The 19,398-nt window shown below is 41.9% G+C and overlaps 1 gene segment (V, D, J or C); it reads left to right on the plus strand.

Moving 5' to 3' along the window:
- Nucleotides 1–2,264: 2,264 nt before the first annotated feature.
- LOC118498333 lies at nt 2,265–15,238 on the plus strand. The segment is given in 3 exon segments: nt 2,265–2,410; nt 2,514–2,813; nt 15,186–15,238. Coding segments are annotated over 3 exon segments (399 nt in total).
- The last annotated feature ends 4,160 nt before the right edge of the window (nt 15,239–19,398 follow it).

A 19,398-nucleotide genomic window follows, 5' to 3' on the forward strand; every position in this document is an offset into this window, starting at 1 on the left:
CCTTTCCATGGCTGACTCATCCCAGGTGCAACTGGCACAGTCTGGGGCTGAGGTGAAGAAGCCTGGGGCCTCAGTGAATGTCTCCTGAATGGCTTCTGGATACACCTTTGCAGGCTACTGGATGCAATGGGTGCAAAAGGCTCCAGGACAAGGGCTTGACTGGATGGGGAAAATCACCCCTGTAATAATGCAAGACAGTACACACAGAAATTCCAGGGCAGTCTCCATACCTGCATACATGTCCATGATCACAGCCTACATGGGGCTGGAACAGTCTCAAAACCAAGGCCTTGGCTATGTTTTATTATGTGAGAGACAGTGTTATGACCCACATGCTGAGCATGTCACAGACCATGATGGTAGGGGTAGTTTGGCTGAGCAGAGGAGATGACAGGGTGATGAACCTCCTGATTTCTTCACACACAGGTAGGATCTAAGACCAGGACTGACACAGACACATCAGAAATTCAGGGGTTTCAAGAGACAAGATGCACAGCAGGGAAGAGGCAGGGAAGGTGCTACAGAAAGGGCTCCTGTTATTTGTTGTCATTGTATAGGGGACACATTTGAAGCCTCCTTGTCCTCTGAAAGAAGTGTTTCATTGAGGTGCCATCTGGGAATCCTTGGTCAGTGTTTTTGGGTGTTTGGGCAAGGTGATGCCAAGCATGTTCTAAGACATTCACTTATTTCTGAAAATTGGAAGTGTGCTTGGGGAAAAGTAAGTGCATGAAAGTAAAGGATAATTTCTATGTTTTTGTCTCTTGTGCAGCATCACACACATGGCATTCTGGCAGCAAAGTCCAAGATCCAGCACAGTCTGTGACATCACAGCCTTCTTTCAGCCCTCCCTCAGGGTGAGACCCTGTGGATTCTCCTCACCTGAAATCAAAGGCCTGTGAGTGCCCCTGTCTCTGAGCTAGTACTGATGTCATCACACAGCAAGGAGCTTCATAGGGATGCCCTTGTCAATGGAAGACCCAAATCAATCCTGTAATATCTTCCTGTGTCAACTGAAACAATTATCACATGTCTGGCACTGCAATCTACACGCATGTTTCTTGAACATTATGGATGTCAGTGTGAAAGTGTCAGTTCATACCAGCTTCACTCACCATCCATGGAAATTCATCTGCATGCATGGGGTACTGTTTTCCATTTTGCACATCTGTATTATGAGTACATCAGGTTCAAGTTCAGAGGATGCCCATTATGTGTGTACATGGTGATAAATTCCCATGGATCACATGCGGGCATGAATAGAGACTGTGCTAGAGAGGAGATGGTTATTATGAAATTAACTGTCAAATAATCAGGGGGCTCCATTATACCCACTCCCTTGTTTCCTGATAACAGCTGTGTTGAATGTCCATGTAAACACAGATACTAATAGAAAACATTAGGCTGAACCCACAATGATGACCAGTTTAACATAACATCAGATCCACCCACTCCAGTAATGGGAGGTTATTTGAATGATTTATTAATTCTGTAATCAGTGGATAAAGAAAATAATGCTCTTCATAACAATTATTATTTTATTTATGTTATTTTTGATTAGTGGTTTGCACCAAGGTGTTCCATAATCTGGTTTCTAAAATTTAAACATATCAACTCTCCAATTTCTACATAAATATTCACCTAAGCACCTGTACTTATGACCATGTTTCTTCTGCATCCCAAATGTGTGAACCTACTTTTCCCAGAGTCCAGGAAATGAAAACAAAAATGAGGCAGTGAACATGCTGCATATTCAGCACCAAACTTCACTAAAGAAACATTTTCCAGGCCACACTGCCCGCTTCTGGGAAGGGTTCCTGCTTCTGTCTCCAAAAGAACCACACAGACCCTCCATCTCCTCCAACACTGTGTCCATGAGCTCTGGGGTCACACTGTCTCCTTATTCATAGTCTGATCACTTTGTGGAGGAAATAGGACAGATGAAACTTCCCATTACAAGAGCAGGGACCTCCTGGAATTTGAATGCTCCCTGTGATCGTGTGCATTGAATTTTCTTGGTGTGCTCATTACTGCTGACTTTCAAAGGCTTACTTATTTAAAAACCTCTCCTTTATGAAAATTCACTCTTCTTCGTCATGTGCACATCTCATTGACTAGTACAGGCTCAAATGTGGGGAGTAGCTGGTAATAGACATGTGTCCTTAGTTATGTCACAGTTTGGGACTATGTCCTTCATGTCAACATCCAGCATCTGAGTTCCCTATATAGTAAGAAGGCATGCAAATAGGGTCCCTCTGCTCAAGAAAAACAGCCCAGCCCTGACCCTGCAGCTCTGAGACAGCAGCCCAGCCCTGGATTCCCAGCTGTTCCTGGAGTCTTGTCAGGACAAAACACAGACCACTCACCATGGGGTTTGGACTCAGCTGGGTTTTCCTTGTTGCTGCTTTAACAGGTAATCTATAGAGAATTGGAGACACTAAGTATGTGAGTGGATGCGTTTGAAAGATAAAATGGATGAGCAAGTGTTCCCTGACCTTGTTTCTTTATGTTTGCAGGTGTCCAGTGTGAAGTGCAGCTGGTGGAGTCTGGGGGAGGCTTGGTGAAGCCTGGGGGCACCCTGAGACTCTCCTATGCAGCCTCTGGATTCACCTTCAGCAGCTATGAAATGAACTGGGTCTGCCAGGCTCTGGGAGAGGGGCTGGAGTGGCTTGCGTACAATACTGAGAGTGGTGGTAGCACATACGACGCTAACTCTGTGAAGGGCCAATTTATCTCCAGAGACAATGGCAAAAACATGCTCTACCCGCAAATGAACAAGCTGAGAGCTGAGGACACAGCTGTGTATTACTGTGCGAGTGACACAGTGAGGGTAAGTCATTGTGAGCCCACACACAACTCTCCCTGAAGGAGACAAGCAGGCTGGGTGGCAGGGGCCACTCAGGACACCAGGAGACACTCAGGGCACACTGAGTACTGGGTTCAGTTTAGGGACAGCTGCAAACATACATTAACTGTTGGTTTCCTGGCAGATGTGTGGTTAATTCTGCACACAGCAGTTTATCTCAGGAAGCCTGACTTCCTTCATGATTCTGTGCTGACATCTTAACTATGTGAATTGCAGAGGCTTTCTGTAATAAGATAAAAGAAAGTCATAAAAGGAATCAAAATAAAAAGTCATGCACAGGAGGTAGAAAGTCACACAAATTACTTAATGTTATCATAATGAATCATAGTTGAATCATCAAATCTTCATGACCCATATCAGTTAAATCCAACCAGGCATCCTGCTGGAGTCAACAGTGGACCCCAGCCCCACACAGCTCAGAGTCCAAGCTGGCCAGAAGCAGACACATGCATGCTGATCAGTTGGCAAAAAGACATATGAGCCCAATGACAGAGTAAAAGTGATCGGGGGGAGATGATATTGACCTGGCTCCATGTTCATGATGACCAATAGCAGTTGACATCATGTAGATATAGAGTGACCCCCATCTAAACTTGGTACAAGTGTCCAAGATGATGATGTCACACACAAAAAGGGACTATTAAATAGTTTGTCACTTCACTGTGGAGTATGTTGAGAGAAGGGAAGACTTTTCAGAAAGTCAGGAATGGCTGTTTCACATCAGGTAAGGATTCTCAGTCTGGCTGTTCTTGTTCATCCATGGCAAGGTTGAAGAGGCACCTGCTCACAGGATGAGATTGTGTGGTTCTAATCTCATACCTGCATGGAACTAGAAAGAATCACCAGTTTCTCTATACATTCCCCACCTGTGTACAAGAGGAGAGAGGGATGAATCTTAACATGTCAGCATCCAACATGAAAAAAATTGATCCTTACTTATTATCCCATTGAACTCCTAGGAATCATGAGTGAGAACATGAAGCAAACAACCATTATGGGCAGAAAACAAATTTAACCCCTAGAAAATGAGACTAATTGTTATCTGTAAGCAAAAGGAGGAAACAATAATAAATCACATGGGCATTTTAGCTAAAAATTTAGGCTAGAATCTGTTCACTATTCAAGGTATTCAGCTCGCTCTTAAGGACTTGCATACCTTTTCTACTTCTAAACATGAGAAGTTTCCATGAGACTATAGGGATCCTCAGTTTGGGGATGTCTGCTGGAGTAGCTTTCCCACTAGACGGAAACAAAATTTGATTCCTTTGGTGTTCCTTCAAATGACTGTGCCACTCAAAAATTCACACATTAAAATTTGAGACTCATGTTATGCTGTTAGAATGCCTGGCCTCAGGAGAAGAGTTGGTCCCAGGGTGGAGCTCTGATGAATGGAGTCAGGGTCTTCATGAGAAAGGGCTGAGGAAGCTGGCTTGCCCCATCTATCCTCTGAGATTAGAGGAAACAACCATCTAGGAAGCAGAATCTCACCAGTCACATAAACGGTCAGCATCTATTCTTGGATTTTTCACATCCAGATCTGTGAGAAATAGATTTATTTTGTTGGCCAATGTCCCAGGCCACAGTCCTTTGTTACAGCAACCAGAATGATTTAGCACTGTAGTGTAACATGACTACATGGGTGTAATATCTAGAGTTTCACTGCTGTTTGTGTTGTAAAAGGTATCTCATGGGTGTTCTTCCAGCGGTGTTCCAGGTCAGTTTTTCTCTGTTATTTTCTTCCACAGATAAAATGTTATGATTGAACATTATGGGAGGCTCCTAAACAGATGTAGCAGGAAGGCAGCATTAGATGTGAGCTTAATCCATTAACCCTTTCAGTATTTGCCACATCAACATAGAGTGAGGTCCAGGTTACACTGGAGGTGAAATCCATTGTTTACCCAGTCACCATGCCACAGGGACATGACTGATGTGTGCTTGAGGGCATGGACAGGAACAACACTCAGGAGGTGCATTGGCCAAGGGTGTTAAAGGGTTCACTTAGGTTTGATGACTTTAACTAAGCATTCCATGTTTTTAAATTTCTGAGATATTGTATATAATAATGACAGTGTGGCATCTGGATCATAATACCCCATTCCATATTAATGGTTTCTGTGTGGTCTGCTGTTCAGTCACTTGAGGTGACAGTTGGTTTGTCATTGGGGGCAAAGAGGGGCAGGCTAAGCACAGAGTATGTCCAGGGCAGTTAAGACACACTACATGTGTTTTATTTTTTTTTCCATTATCCCACTCCCTTTCTCAACACTGATGGACTCTCAGTGCACAGATGCACAATAGGCGGGAATTTTGATTGAAAGCACAAAGAGCAGCCCTTGCAGTTACCACTGACCTTACACCTGGGAGTCTGATGATGGGGATGAACCTCCCTCTGTGTGTCGACACATGGACAAGGTTGCAAAGGACATTTATTCTGAGGCAAATAGCATGGAACACTGTGCATATGGAATATCTCAGTAAATTAACTTGTGTTAAACTGATCAGTGGTAGGAATTAGCAATAGCAATAACACTATAGCACACAGACTAACCATCCTCTTATAAAAGCCCCACTATCACAACAAAGATGCTTGTCCCTCTGAGTAGAGTAAGGTCTCTCACCCACAAACTTCATTTCTGTGTCCCTAATTGGAGGAGAAAATGTAAACGGGGTGCTCCATGGGCTGCTAAACTCAGCCCCACTAGTGCCCCTGCACCTGGGAGAGGAGCCCTACCTCCCGAGTTTCTGTTATTTGCACTCACTTCAGCAGTTAACACAGAGGAAGCACCATGGGGTTTGAGCTGAGCTGGGCACCAGTCCTGATGCTTTTACATGCAACATTAATAAAGTGGGGTTTGAGTGTGTTTCTACAGGTGTCTGATATGAGGAGAAGTCTGAGGGGTATCTGAGCCAGCCTGCAAGAGAGAAATTATCCTGTATAGGTTCTGGATTCATTTTCAGTGACTATTCTATAACCTGGATCAGCCAGCCTCTAGGAAAGAGACTGGAGTCGATAAGTGTTATAAGATATAGAGGTAACAGTCACACAACAGAATACACTGAATCTGTGAATGTCAGTTTCACAATCTAAAGTGATTATTTCAAAAGCACTGCTTATCTCCCATAAATAAATGAGCATAAAGGAGAAAATAAACAAATGGGACCTCACCACATTAAAAAGTGCCTGCATGGTTACAGAAAACAATATTAAAATAAAAGGAGAACCAACAATATGAGAAAGCAGATTTGACAATGATACCATGGGCAAGGGTTTGATCTCCCAAATATTTAAAGAACTCACACAACTCCACTCCAGGAAGACAAAAAATCTATTACAAAGTGAAGAAATGATTTGAACAGACACTTCTCCAAGGAGAACATACAGAGTGCTCAGAGGTATATGAAAATATGCTCAGCATCACTAGCCATCAGAGAAACGAAAATTAAAACCATAGTGAGATACCTCTTCACACTGGTCAGAATGGCCATCATAAACAAATCAACAAAGAAGTGTTGGAGAGGATGTGGAGAAAAGGAAACCCTAGTGCACTGTTGGTGGGACAGCAGACTGGTGCAGACACTGGAGAATAATATGTAGTTTCCTCAGAAAGCTGAAAATGGAACTTCCTTTTCACCCAGCAATTCCATTGCTGGGACAATATCCTGAGAACCCTGAAACACCAATCCAAAAGACTCTATGCACCCCAATGTTCATAGCAGCACAATTTACAATAGCCAAGTGCTGGAAGAAACCTAAGTGCCCATCAGTGAATCAGTGAATCAAAAACAACTATGGTACACTTACACAATGGAATTCTATGCAGCAGAAAGAAAGGAGCTCCTACCATTTTTGACAGCATGCATGCAAATGGAGAGCATTATACTAAGTGAAATAAGCCAGGTCATGAGGGACAAATGCCATATGATGTCACCTTTGACTGGAACCTAATCAATAAAAGAAAAAAAAAAAGCAAAATATAACCAGCTACATTGAAATTAGGAACACTGTGACAGTAACCAGAGGGGAAGTGGGAAGGTCTATTGGGGGAAGGGTATTCAGGGACTACTACAACTACAAAAGATACACATGGACAAAACCAAGACAGGGTGGAAGCAAGGGAGGGGGATTGGTTTTGGTGGAAGCAGGGGGGATGATGGGTAGAAAGTGCAGACAACTGTAATTGAACAACAATGAAATAATTTAAAGAAAGCACTGCTGATCTACAGATGAACACTAGAAAGCTGAGGACACAGCCATAAATTACCGCATGAGATACAGAGAGGAAAACTCGGTGTGAGGCAAAACTTACAACTTCCATCAGGAGGGGCTATGACCATTGATGGGCACTGAGCATCTCTGAATGCGGACAACTGCAGGAGCAGCTGCAGGTGGAGGCTTGGGCTGGTTTCATGTGCGGTTTCCTCTTCCGGTAACAGTTTCCCTCAGGCAAGCTCTCTGGTTTCCTGATTCTGTGCTTCCCTCTGAATTCTCTGAGTTAGAAGTGTCTGTTGTAAAGACAGACAACCTTTCCTTATTAGCAAAAGGCAGAGTCATTTTCAGACACTCTTGTGTCCAACCCAATGAATAAACAAACCTTCATACCCGTGTAGTTGAATATAACCAGAGACTGTGCTGGACCCAGCAGTGCGGCACAGTCCCACAGAGCTCAGTTTGTAAGTTGGCCAGCTGCAGGACACATGCCTGCTGGGCAGTGCTCATCAAAGCATATGGACCCAACACCAGGGAACAAAACATGTTTGGTGGTGATGGTCATTAACTTGCTATTATGCTTACAACACCAGGTATAAGTAACATCACACAGAAGCAGATGGACCCACATTTTGTGTGGATGACCAGGCTCATAAAAAAACACAAACCAATTGTACCTAGAACATTTATCACACACATAGTTGAAATCTCTGGGAAGAACAGGAAGAGTACTTCACCAAGGTAAACATGCTTTGATGGAGCCAGGGAAAGAGACTCCCTGAGGGTTTTTATTTTGCCAAGGTTTGTGTGAGGGCAATCTGCTTCAGGGGATTGTGTGGTATCAGTCTTCCAATGACATCTAAACGGGGGACCTAGACTCATCAGATTTTCTGTGTGGGGCAGATGAAGGAGTTATAGGAATAAGATTTCATTTGACAAATCAAATATAAAATAACATAAATTGTGACTAGGTATTTCACTTAACCATAAAAATGAGCAAAACATGAGATAAATGTCATTATGTGTGAACAATATTCATTCATACAGAAAACAAAAGGGAGAATGATTATAAGAATGCAATTTATGTTGATGATGTTGATGATGATGATGGTGATTGCAATGATCATGATGGTTATCTTTATGTTAATGATTATGCAAATGAAGATAATGGTTATAGTGATGATGAGGATGAGGATGATGGCAAACTTGGATTGAGTCAATTGTCTTGCTTCAATGAAACAATGTTTATTTTGACACACCATCACCACGGCTCCTACAGTCAAGTGTGTCTTCTTTTCCCTGTCAATGTTGAAAGATTTTATAAATGGACCCCCAGTGAATTATTCAGCTTGGGTAAGTCATTGCGTGACCAGACAATTAATGACTTGAAAGTTTTCCAACTCTTCATCCCCCACATTTGTGACTAAGTTATCAACGGTAGCACAGACACTGTGAAAATGTGAATGGGCAAGAAGAAATCCCCTCTTCACTTTTGTACCACCAATGTGTTTCTTGTTTCTCTTGATCTCTACCTGCAGAATCTTCAACATTTATATTTCTAATGAATTCCTCTTTTTAAAAATGATATAAATTATCTCTATCATACCCTGTGTTTCTACTTGTATCCTCCCCTACAAAATTCTTCAAATACATGTGTCTGGTAAACTCTGTTCATGAAAGGCATAGTTCTGTTTGTGACTCTAAGTCATTATCTTCCTCTTACCCATTTTCAAAGTGTCTGCTCCAATCCTTATGTCTTCCATAACCAATAAAGAAGGATAATGGAGGCTGATATTTCTCTGGGGAGATTTTTTGGAAGAAGAAAAAAAAAAACACCTAACAAAAGATCCATTTTGAGTATTAATAAAGTACACTTTGCTAAAATTAAAAAAAAAAATATATATATATATATATATATATATATATATAACCCAACAATGATCCATTAAGCCGATAAATACAGAGGAAAACATGAAGACTATTTTTCTGAATTGCATGTCTGATGGAAGAAAGTGTTTACTATGCATTAAGAACATCATATGTTGTGTGGAAGATCCTGTCATCCTCTGACCATAGAGATCATCCCCAGAAACAGGGCTTAGAAAGGCTCAGAGTGGGGGTTCCCTGTGAGGGTAGGAGTTCCCTTGCCCATGAGTTAATCTGTACTTAGAATTTTATTCATTTCTCTCCCTTTGAACAACTACATCAATTGCATCACTTAGACTGAGAAAACAGGTGAGTTAAGCCACTGCCATGATCTTTTCAAGAAATGTAGATTTCTGAGTTATAAACATTCATAATCATGTTTTTTTTTTCTTTTCTAGTTGTTTATTCAGGTAAAATTATGATAATTTCTTTTGTGGATATTTTGGTGTTTGTAATGTGCAAAGGACCTGTGTGACGGGAGAGTTTTCACAGGGGGCTTAGACAGCATTACAAAACTTCCAACGTCAAGAAACTTCACAACCCTGCTGGTGTGGCTCAGTGGATTAAGTGCAGGACTCTGAAGTAAGGTATCACGAGTTTGGATTTCTCTTGGGGCACATGCCTTAGTTGTGGGCAGAGACCCTGTGGGGGGATGTGAGAGGAAGCCACACATTGATGTTTCTCCCCCTTCCTTTCTCCCTTCCTTCCCCTCTCTCTAAAAATAAATGAATAAAAATCTTAAAATAAATAAAGAGTTCCGGATGTCCTACCTGTCTGTGTTTGGGAGGGAATTACTTGAAACAAAATGGCATCATAGATTAAGAAACAAAGGCAGAAAACTGTACTTGAACAACAATAAAAGTGTTTAATAAAAATAAATAATACATTGAGAATGACTGATATATTACCAAATTGTTCTGCCATGGTAGACATTTCTTGTGTGAAATCATAGTATTAATTTTTACTAATTATGGATACACTAGAGTTTTGTGATTCAGAAACTGTACACAAATGGTATCCCTTTTAAATCTGATTGAAAGTGAATGTAAAAGTGCTCCCCCACACCTCAACAATTTATTCTTATGCTCAGAATAGTGAGGGTCTCTGTTTATTTCATTCCAATGTATCCCAGAAACCAGGTGTCCCCTATACCTGAACCACAGGTTGAGTGATATCAAGAGAAACAACGTTCCCATAGAGGTCCCCAAACGTCCCGGGAGTTGGAACTCATTGCTTTCCCACTTACAGGGAAGAGACTGCCCTGCATGCAAATTTCTCTTCCAGTTCAAAGTTAAATCTTCCCCTGGGATATGGGGGCTCACCACTCTCTCCTCACATGGGCTGAGTCTCTGAGGAAGGCATAGCTGTGGTCTATGGTCCAGAAGAAAATGAGATGACTGGGTCTCCTCCTGTGCCTTGTAACAACCCAACAGGGTCTCTCACATTCAGATACTAATGCAGGAGATCCTTCCTGACAACTGAAAGTCTGCAGGGGACCAGTGTGACAATCACGCTTGATGACCTTTGGAACTGGAACATCCACATGAGCTTTGGTTCTTCCTCCAGCACCTATGGCACTCATGTTCCTCCTGTGACTGAGGCCTGAGTCCTTGGACCAGAGCTAACCTGAACACTCCTCTGTGACTTTCATGGTACACTTGCTTCTGGATTTCCATGTGTTGCAGGGATGTTCTCAGGCTCTCAGATGCATGGCTGGCCTCACTATGCCCTCTAAAATAATGGTGCTTCAGTGGAGATTTTCTGTTTATGGATGGTGTGAGGTTTGGTGAAATAAATCAGGTTTTAAGCATTTATCAGGCTGTTTAATCCCCTCATCTGTATCACCTCAGTTTAGTCATTTAATGCAAGATGACTAACTATTCTGTATATTGGCTTCCCTTTATCTATAAGCTTTGCCCATCATGGGACCCCAGCCCTCTTCCTAGGAAACCAGTCTTCAGTTCCCCTGACCACGGTCTCAGGTGAATGCAGGGATGGCAGTTTCTAAACTGATCTGTATGACTACCAGGCAGATCCTGTCATCCTTGCACATCTCAGAACATCTTTTGACCTAGAATCAGTGTCTCTGTGTCACTGAGAGATGGAGACTCCAGGGTCTTAGCACTTCATATGGTTGAGGAACTTGGGAGGCCTCCTGAGAAGCTCACCTATGGGAAGGGTCTCCACAGCCCTGAGAGAAGTGACATGAAGAAAAAAAAAAAAGACACAACGTGTTTAACACATGTCTTAGCTGCAGAACCTTAACTGCACACTAGGCAGTACATGCTGAGCAGTGTGGCCCATTAGCTAGAGCAGGACTGGGACAGAGGCTTCACCCACACCACTACCTGCAGGACCATGGTCCTCAGCCAGGTCAAGGGAAAGATTATTCTTTATTTCGATACTGATTTTGCATAAAAAAATTACATCAAATGTTATTGTATTTGGCATTATGATTATCCAATACAGCAATGATGAATCTACTTCATATGTTTCTTTGAACTTGGGAAGATGATTAGTTGTAATGTTAATCTTTTTTTGGTATGCAATTGAAATTGATGAGATTAAAATATTGGGACCATCTCATTCAGTCCAACTTTAAATTTTAAATGTAGAAAGAATGGCTTCCCCCTGACATTTTTCAAAGTTGTCTCATGACCCAGTTACTCTTCCATCCCTTACCCATGCAATTAAGTCAACAGTAGGAATGTTCTCAGGACCCAGAATGACATGGGGCTATGACCTAAGTCCCTCCCCACTAATGAGAACAGTCTCTCACAGACACCTTCTAGGCTCCTTCTGGGTATCTTGGTCAGGGTCAAGTTTGGGGATTTGAAATGTAGTGTCTTCCCAGAAATTTCTAAAGCATTCCCCCATTTCTGAATAACGCAAGTGTGCTTGGTGAAAATAATTACATGAAATTTAAGTATAAATGTCCATGTCCTATTATCTGACCAAGCATCACAGATATGACATTATGTCAGGAAAGATGAGGGTTGACAGTGTTGTAGGATCCAGCGCAGTCTGTGACATCACATTGCTCTATCAGTCATAAATTCTGGTGAGATCCTAAGAAGCCTCCTTACCTGAGACCACAGCCTTGCAAGTGTCTCTGTCCATTGGCAGTACTGGTCATCATACAGCAGGGAGTAGGGTGAGGACATTCTTGGCAATGGGAGGCTCATGTCCAGCCTGTTCTACTTCTCTATGGCAACTCAGTCAAATATCACACGCCTGGAGATGGCATTTCTACACATTTATTCCTGTACAATTTGAAAGTCAGAGCATGAAATCCCTTCACTGGACTGAGGTGAAGGGGTGGAAGTACCACCTTTATTTCAGAGACTCCAGGTCATGCTGTGATGGAAAACAGGTGTCCCCCCAAGTTTATATGTTTAATTCTTCATCACAACAGAGGAGAGTTTTAAAAATTTGTGTAGATGCTTAGGTCCTGAGAGAGCCCCCCAAAAGGGGTTATTGCTTTTCTCAATGAGCTCAGAGAGCTTGCTGCTTCCTCTACTGCATGAGGACCCAACTAGAAATTGCCTTCTGTGAACCAAGAAGGATCCCCTCACTTGAAGACACAATGGTGATGCAATTAAAGGAAAGTCTGGTTGTCCACCACTTCAAAAGCTGATACTTGAGAATCAGGAGCTGATAAGAAGGAGAGTGGTTTTATTCAAGTGTCAGCAACCAGGAGGATGAGAGACTCTCATCTCAAATCCCATTAACATCTCAGTGCAGGGAGGGTTTTGTTTGTTTGTTTGTTTGTTTGTTTGTTTGTTTGTTTTTATAAGGAGGTAGAGTGACAAAAAGGACAATGAGATCAGGTGACTAAGCTTTGGCCATGCAGGCAGTGTCCATGCTGGTCCCAATAAGGACTGTACTGTCATAATTCCAGAACTGTTGGTGCCAATCAATGTTTCCACCTGGATCATCTGTATCTCCTGAAACTGTGGACAGAATGGTTTCTTGTATAAATAGGACTGGAACTAATAGCACTTTAAATATAATTACTAAGAAACTGTCAGTATGTGAGTTATTTATGAATTAGCATTCCTTATTCTAATTCCTTTTCAGAGAAAGTAACAGAAATATACATTTTTATTTCTGTGTTCCAATTTCCCCCTGTTATTTCTTCCTCCATATCTATGGGACTGTTGATGTCCTCTGAATCCTCTTTTGGAATGCAAAGCCTGAGCCTTTTGGAAAGCAAGATCTTATGAGTCGAAAGCAGGTATATGTTTTAAAGATGAATGCCTAGCATATTCTTTTTTCCTGGCATGGGTAAAGCAAGTCCTAAAGGGATTCAAAACAATGAAGACAAGCACTATAAAGCAAAACGTATGAAACATAAAATAAAAATCCCCCCCCCCTATGGACCTGAGTTCCTGTGGTATCCATGAATATAGTCTCATTGACCAATATCCAGTTGCTTCAGAGAAATGGGTGTGATAGCTGAGTGTTTGTTCATGGCATGTAGCTTGTTGCCTGATTTTGGTGGTGCTTGTTTCCTTCTGAACTGAAGCGTCAGTGTAAGAACTACAAGAAAAGGTGATGGTCACACAAACTCCTTGTTCTGTTAGTATGTAGTCTAAGGCAATTTCAATATCTAAGATAACTCTAACTAGAGAGTCTAGAGATTTATGAATATTAGGTAGTGAGATATCTGTTTTATTGGCTACAGTGATTTCAGCCTTGGATACATTCTGAAGTACATACCAATATGCAGTTGCTTCCCAGCAGGGTAATACAGTACATCTAAAGAAATGTTCATAATCCTGTGTTTCTCTGGGGGAGATCTTGGGCCATTTGTGTGCATGTTTATCGATCACTAAGTAGTCCCATCTGTGTGAAACTTAAATTACTGGCTTGTAAATCTCAGGAAGGAGCAGGCCCACTCTCTGTCCCCTGAATATTTTAAAAGCACCTTGAGATAAGGTACATGCTCCCCTGGGACCTGATAGAAAGCTGTTTCCTTTTAGGAGAAAAAGTTTCTTCTCTTGGCTATTTATAGAAGAAGACCTGTTCCAGCAGAAGGATGTGATATTCAAGCAAATAAAGCAGTGTGATAACTTTAATATCTGAGTTGGCATTTTAATGTTTTGAGCTATGCTTGTTGCTGAATTGTTCTCATTAGTCCTTTACCAATACTGAATTTTCATAGTCAGTTTGGTATTTTATACAGGCTGCATGGGTCCCAAGTGTACCTTTGGTTCCTGTGGAGAAATGATGATAGTTAGGGAGGTATCTACAGGAGCCCCTTGGCCCTCACATCCATTATCCTAGTCAACATGCCAGTTCACCATCTGCCTATGTTCCATTTTTACTCATTTGTCTTCACACGCCTGCTGCCAGGCACCTGAGATTTTTGTCTTGGTGTCCATTGATACCTGGCCTGTCATTCTTGCTGGGATTTTGTCTAACTAGCTACTCTCTTTCCCACTGAATAATTTTGTCTCTGAATCATTTTAAGGAAAAAATATGTGAAATTATTTCTGCAACCACTTGTTGCTGAAGTGGGATGCCATTTTCCTCCAGAGCCATGAAATCCTTGCTCTCGGAGGAGAGGTACGGCCTAGGCACAGACAAAGGTGCAGATGGTGCCTGGAAGCGGTGTTCTCTGAGTAGGAGTAGGGCTTCAAAATGAAGGAGTCGACGTGTGTGACTAATCTCAATATTATTGAAGAAGCAAGAAAAACTAGGGCCTAGTTCTGTTTATAAGTTAAAAAATTGAAGGCTAGTCACTTAAGTAGAGATTAACGTCCATAATCGTGTGGTACAGAGTCTGTTGAAACAAATATTCTACATAGAGCCACACTCATTTTTTCAAAAAGCCAAATGAAGGCTAATTCATTTAAAGCATTAAGTTTCAATTCTGCCTCATTTTAGGCATAAACATAACAGGAATAACAATTGATTGTGTAGGATCTCTTAAATGTGCTTTGCTGGGCTCTTATAAGAAATCTCCAGGATGAGATTTATTTCACCCCATGAAGCAGTGAAGCCAAGCCACACAGTTGCTATTAGGTTTTACCTGCAAGGCCTGTAACTTTGAGTGAGTTTCTTAAGTTCTTGACACCTTCCAAAATGTCCTGAGCTCTCCCCTGTCATCTCCCAGGAAAGAAACCTTCACTCCTTGCCTGGAAACACTGCCATGAACCTCCCAAATAAGCAAGGTACCAGGACCTTTCTCCAAGTTGCTTTTATTAGCTTCAAAGTCATTCTGCATCCTTTGAAGCTTTTGCTAACATCCAGAGTCTAGGCAAGACTCTCTCAGACATGATATTCTGGTCAAAGTCTTGGTTGATAAAACCGTATCTGGGAAGTGGCTTTATGTGTCCTGCTATGAATAAATCAGGTTCCTGTTTGATTTATTGAAAGAAATATATTGCCGTTGGAATAATAACAATCCTTCATTAAGTCTGTCCAAATTCCAGAGGGGTCAAATATTACAAAACTATGAAGGTCTCAATATTTATTATTAAAGTATAACTTATCAAACTGCTTTAAGAAAAATGCCACATGTCTTATGTCTGAAAAACAACATGATTAAAAAGTATCAATATGTTCAGCAACAGTTACAAAACTACAATGGTCTTCAGTTTATGCTTTCTCATTATCAATTGTGTGTGTGTGCTGATTATTGACCCATATTCATATAAATCCAGTTATTTCATGGAGTTCTGATATCTTTTACTGCTCAAAAATATGATCTGAAAAATATATTCTCAGAAATATGGAATATACGAGAAGTCATAGTCCTTTGCATGGTTATCTCTTAAGATGTAACATATTTGGGAATGCATCAGGATCAAACTGTGCCTAAGGGAGGGAGTTTCCCATAACCCTGAGAACAGGCCTGATAAGTAGTGTTCTCTTATCCCTGAGACTGTGTCTTATAGATGGTTCCCATAGCCTTCAGTGGGCTTGCATACAGAGAATGAAGCTCTGTTGAACAATCTGTTGGCTCCCAGTCTGCTTTATCTGTATTTTAGTATATGAGTGATATGGGATCTACCAATGGGGACATAGAAACAGGGCAGGAGACACACAGATGACATTCAGGGACATGCAGGGTTAGAGCTGGACAGCAAGACAACCTAAGACCCATCTGTGTACTAGCCTGCGATAGATCTATTGTGAAAACTTACGTCCTCTTGTATCACAGACTCTGAGGAATGGGGCAACTGGACTGGGCTGAAGATATTACAGAGAAGTGGGCCTCCTGACTCCCTCACACACAGTCAGGACCTGACCTAGGGCTGATGCTACCTCAGGCACATCACACATTCAGGGAAAGTTTGAGGAGACCAGATGCACTGTGAGGAAGCAGCAGGGAAGATGGTGCTGAAAGAACCCCTGTTGTTTGTTGTGATTGTGCAGGGGGCACATTTGGACCCACCTTGTCATCTGAATTAAGTGCTTCATTGAGGCATCATCTGGGAATCCTTGTTAGGGTCACATTTGTGAATTTATTCTAGGTGCCTCCTGGCAAGATTTAGGGAATCCCTTTATTTCTTAACAATTTAATCGTTCTTGGGGAAAATTCAGTATATGAATGTCAAAGAGTAATTTCTGTGTCCCTGACTCTGGCTCAGCATCACACACATGGCATTCTGCCATCAAAGCCGAGGGTGGGCAAGTGTTCCAAGTTGCACCACAGTCTTTGATCTCACAGAGTTCTTTCGGTCCCCCCTCAGGGTAAGATCCTAAGAAGTCTACTCACATGAGAACACGACTCTGCATTGCCTCTGTCCCTGGGCCAGTACTGATGTTATCAAATGGCAGGGAGCCACATGGGGAGTCCCTTGGCAGTGGAAGACCCACACCAGCCAGTACTATATTCCTATGACACTGAATCAATCACAAACTTGGCACTGCCATCTACACACATGCATCCCTGTAGAGTCTGGAGGTCAGAGCAAAAGTGTCAGCTTGAACCAGGTTCATTCAACATCCATGGTAATTCTTCCCCATGCATGGAGTTCCATTTCCCATATTGCACATTGATACAATCAGTACATCAAGTTCAAGTTTAGTGGATGCCCATCATGTACAGCCATGGTGACAAACTCCCATGGAGCACACACTGACATGAATAGGGGCTGTGAAAGAGAGGAGATGTTTCTTATGAAATTAACTCTCAAAGAACCAGGGGCTCCAACACACCCCCTCCCCTGCTCCCTGGTTAAAACTATGTCTTGAATCCATGTAAACATAGATGCTGAGGGTGAGCACCAGGCTGAACTGCCCAATAATGAACACTTTAGTATAAAGATCGATCCAACATCTCCAGTAATGGGAGGTTATTTGAATGTGTTATTCATCCTGGAATCAATGAATAAACAAAATAATGTTCTTCATATCACTTATGATTGTATTCATATGTGCTATTTCCTATTAATGTTTCACATTGAGGCTTTCTGTAATCTGAAATTTCTAAAATTTCAACATAAATTTGTTGAATTTTCTCTCCAATTTCCACATAAAAAATCACCTTAGGAGACCTAGTTATGACTGAGTTTCTTAAGTATCTCAAATGATATAACCTGGTTTTAACACGGAATCTAGGACACAAAAGATGAGGCAGTGAATGTGCTGCATATTCAGCTCCAAACTCGACTAAAGAAACATGTCCAAGGAGCTCTGTCCACTTCTCTGAAGAGTACGCTCTTCTGTCTCTCAAAGAACTACACAGATGTTCCACCTCCTCCAACACTGGGTCCATGTGCTCTAGATCCACACTCTCTTAGATCATACTCTGACTGCTTTGTAAAGGAAATAGGGTAATTGGAACTTCCTGTCACATGAAGAGGAACCTCCTGTACTTCTAATGCTCCCTGTGGTTGTGGACTTTGGGTTTCCTTTGTTTTTTCATTACTTGTGATTTTCAAGGGCATCTGTCATTTTAAATACTTCTTTTCTATGAAAATGCACTCTCCCAGTTCATGTGCACTTCTCATGGACCAGATTGGCCAGTGGGGAGATGGCACAGGATCATTGTTAATGCACATGACACTTAGAAAAGTCACACTCTGGGGCCATGTCCTCCATGTCACTGTCCAACACTGGAGCTCCCTATTTAGTAGGAGGACATGCAAAAAGGGCCCCTCTGTTCATGAAAAGCAGCCCAGCCCTGACCCTACAGCTCTGGGACATGAGCTCAGCCTTGGATTCTCAGGTATTTCCAGTCCTTGATAAGAATAGAAAACACACAACTAATCATGGAGTTTGGGTTCAGTTGAGTTTTCCTTGTTGCAATTTTAGGAGGTAACTTGTGGGGAATGAGAGACACTGAGTATGTGAGTGGATATGACTGAGAGAAACAGTTATATTTATAACTATCTTAAAATCAACCTATTACTGAATATACAATTATGATTATAATCTTCCAAGTTGTGTATATTTCCATGTTTTTTTTTTTTTTAGTTTTAGAAGGTGCATGGGCATTAAGCTAATCCAAGAGATTATCTCTGCCTCCAGCACCCAGGGTACATGAGCTCTTTCTGTATCTCAAGCCTGCAATGCTTGTACTGGAACTAAACTTGAGACTCTTCTGAGACTGTCATGTCACTCTCACTTTTCAAATTTTCCTAAATGAACCTTCTTTCTTCCACAATCTCTTATTTCCTCAGAACCACAGTGCAGGGGAAGGATGAGGGCCCTAGTACCAAGAACATCATGAGGAGAAAGCTATGACTTTGAGATAGACTGGTCCCCCACAGACCCAGGACCCCATCTGCTCTACCCCTCACACAGGCTGCATCTCCATGTCCCACTTTGAACCTCATTCTGCTGCTTCCAGGTTGGGCAAGAGAACATGACAGAGGACCACAAACACACTATGGAAATTATTACTATCTTCCTGAACCCCACACAGCCTCTGGTCACAGGTGCTTCCTGTCCATTTCATGTGATCAAGTGTTGACTCCTTTCACCTGAGTTTGTTGTCTGCCGATCTTGTTCTGTACCCCCTCCTTCCTGATCAAGAAAACAGGAAGAACACTTGTTTACAATCAACTGAGTCCTTGTGTAAACAGGAAAGATGGAATAGGAAATTCAATGTGCAAGATGTGCTCCATACTCACTGCAAAATATCATTCACCATCAAAAGGAAGAAAAAAAGGGGCAGATGCAAGAACATGGATGAGCCATGGAGACAAAATGGCGGGAGAAGTAAGCCACAGTCAGAATCACAATAGCTGTGGGGTTCCACTTCTGTAAGAACTTGGAGTAGTGAAGGGCTTGGAGACAGAGAACAGACTGTGGTGGCTGGAGAAGGGACAGGGGGGCAGGGAATTATTATTTAATGGACACCAAGCCAGATTGGAAAAGTGAGCATTTCTCAGGAGGAAGGTGACAATGGTGGCACAGCATTGTGAATGTGCTCAATGTC

The sequence above is a fragment of the Phyllostomus discolor genome, chromosome 15 (genome assembly GCF_004126475.2).
Source record: "Phyllostomus discolor isolate MPI-MPIP mPhyDis1 chromosome 15, mPhyDis1.pri.v3, whole genome shotgun sequence".
Lineage (NCBI taxonomy): Eukaryota > Metazoa > Chordata > Mammalia > Chiroptera > Phyllostomidae > Phyllostomus > Phyllostomus discolor.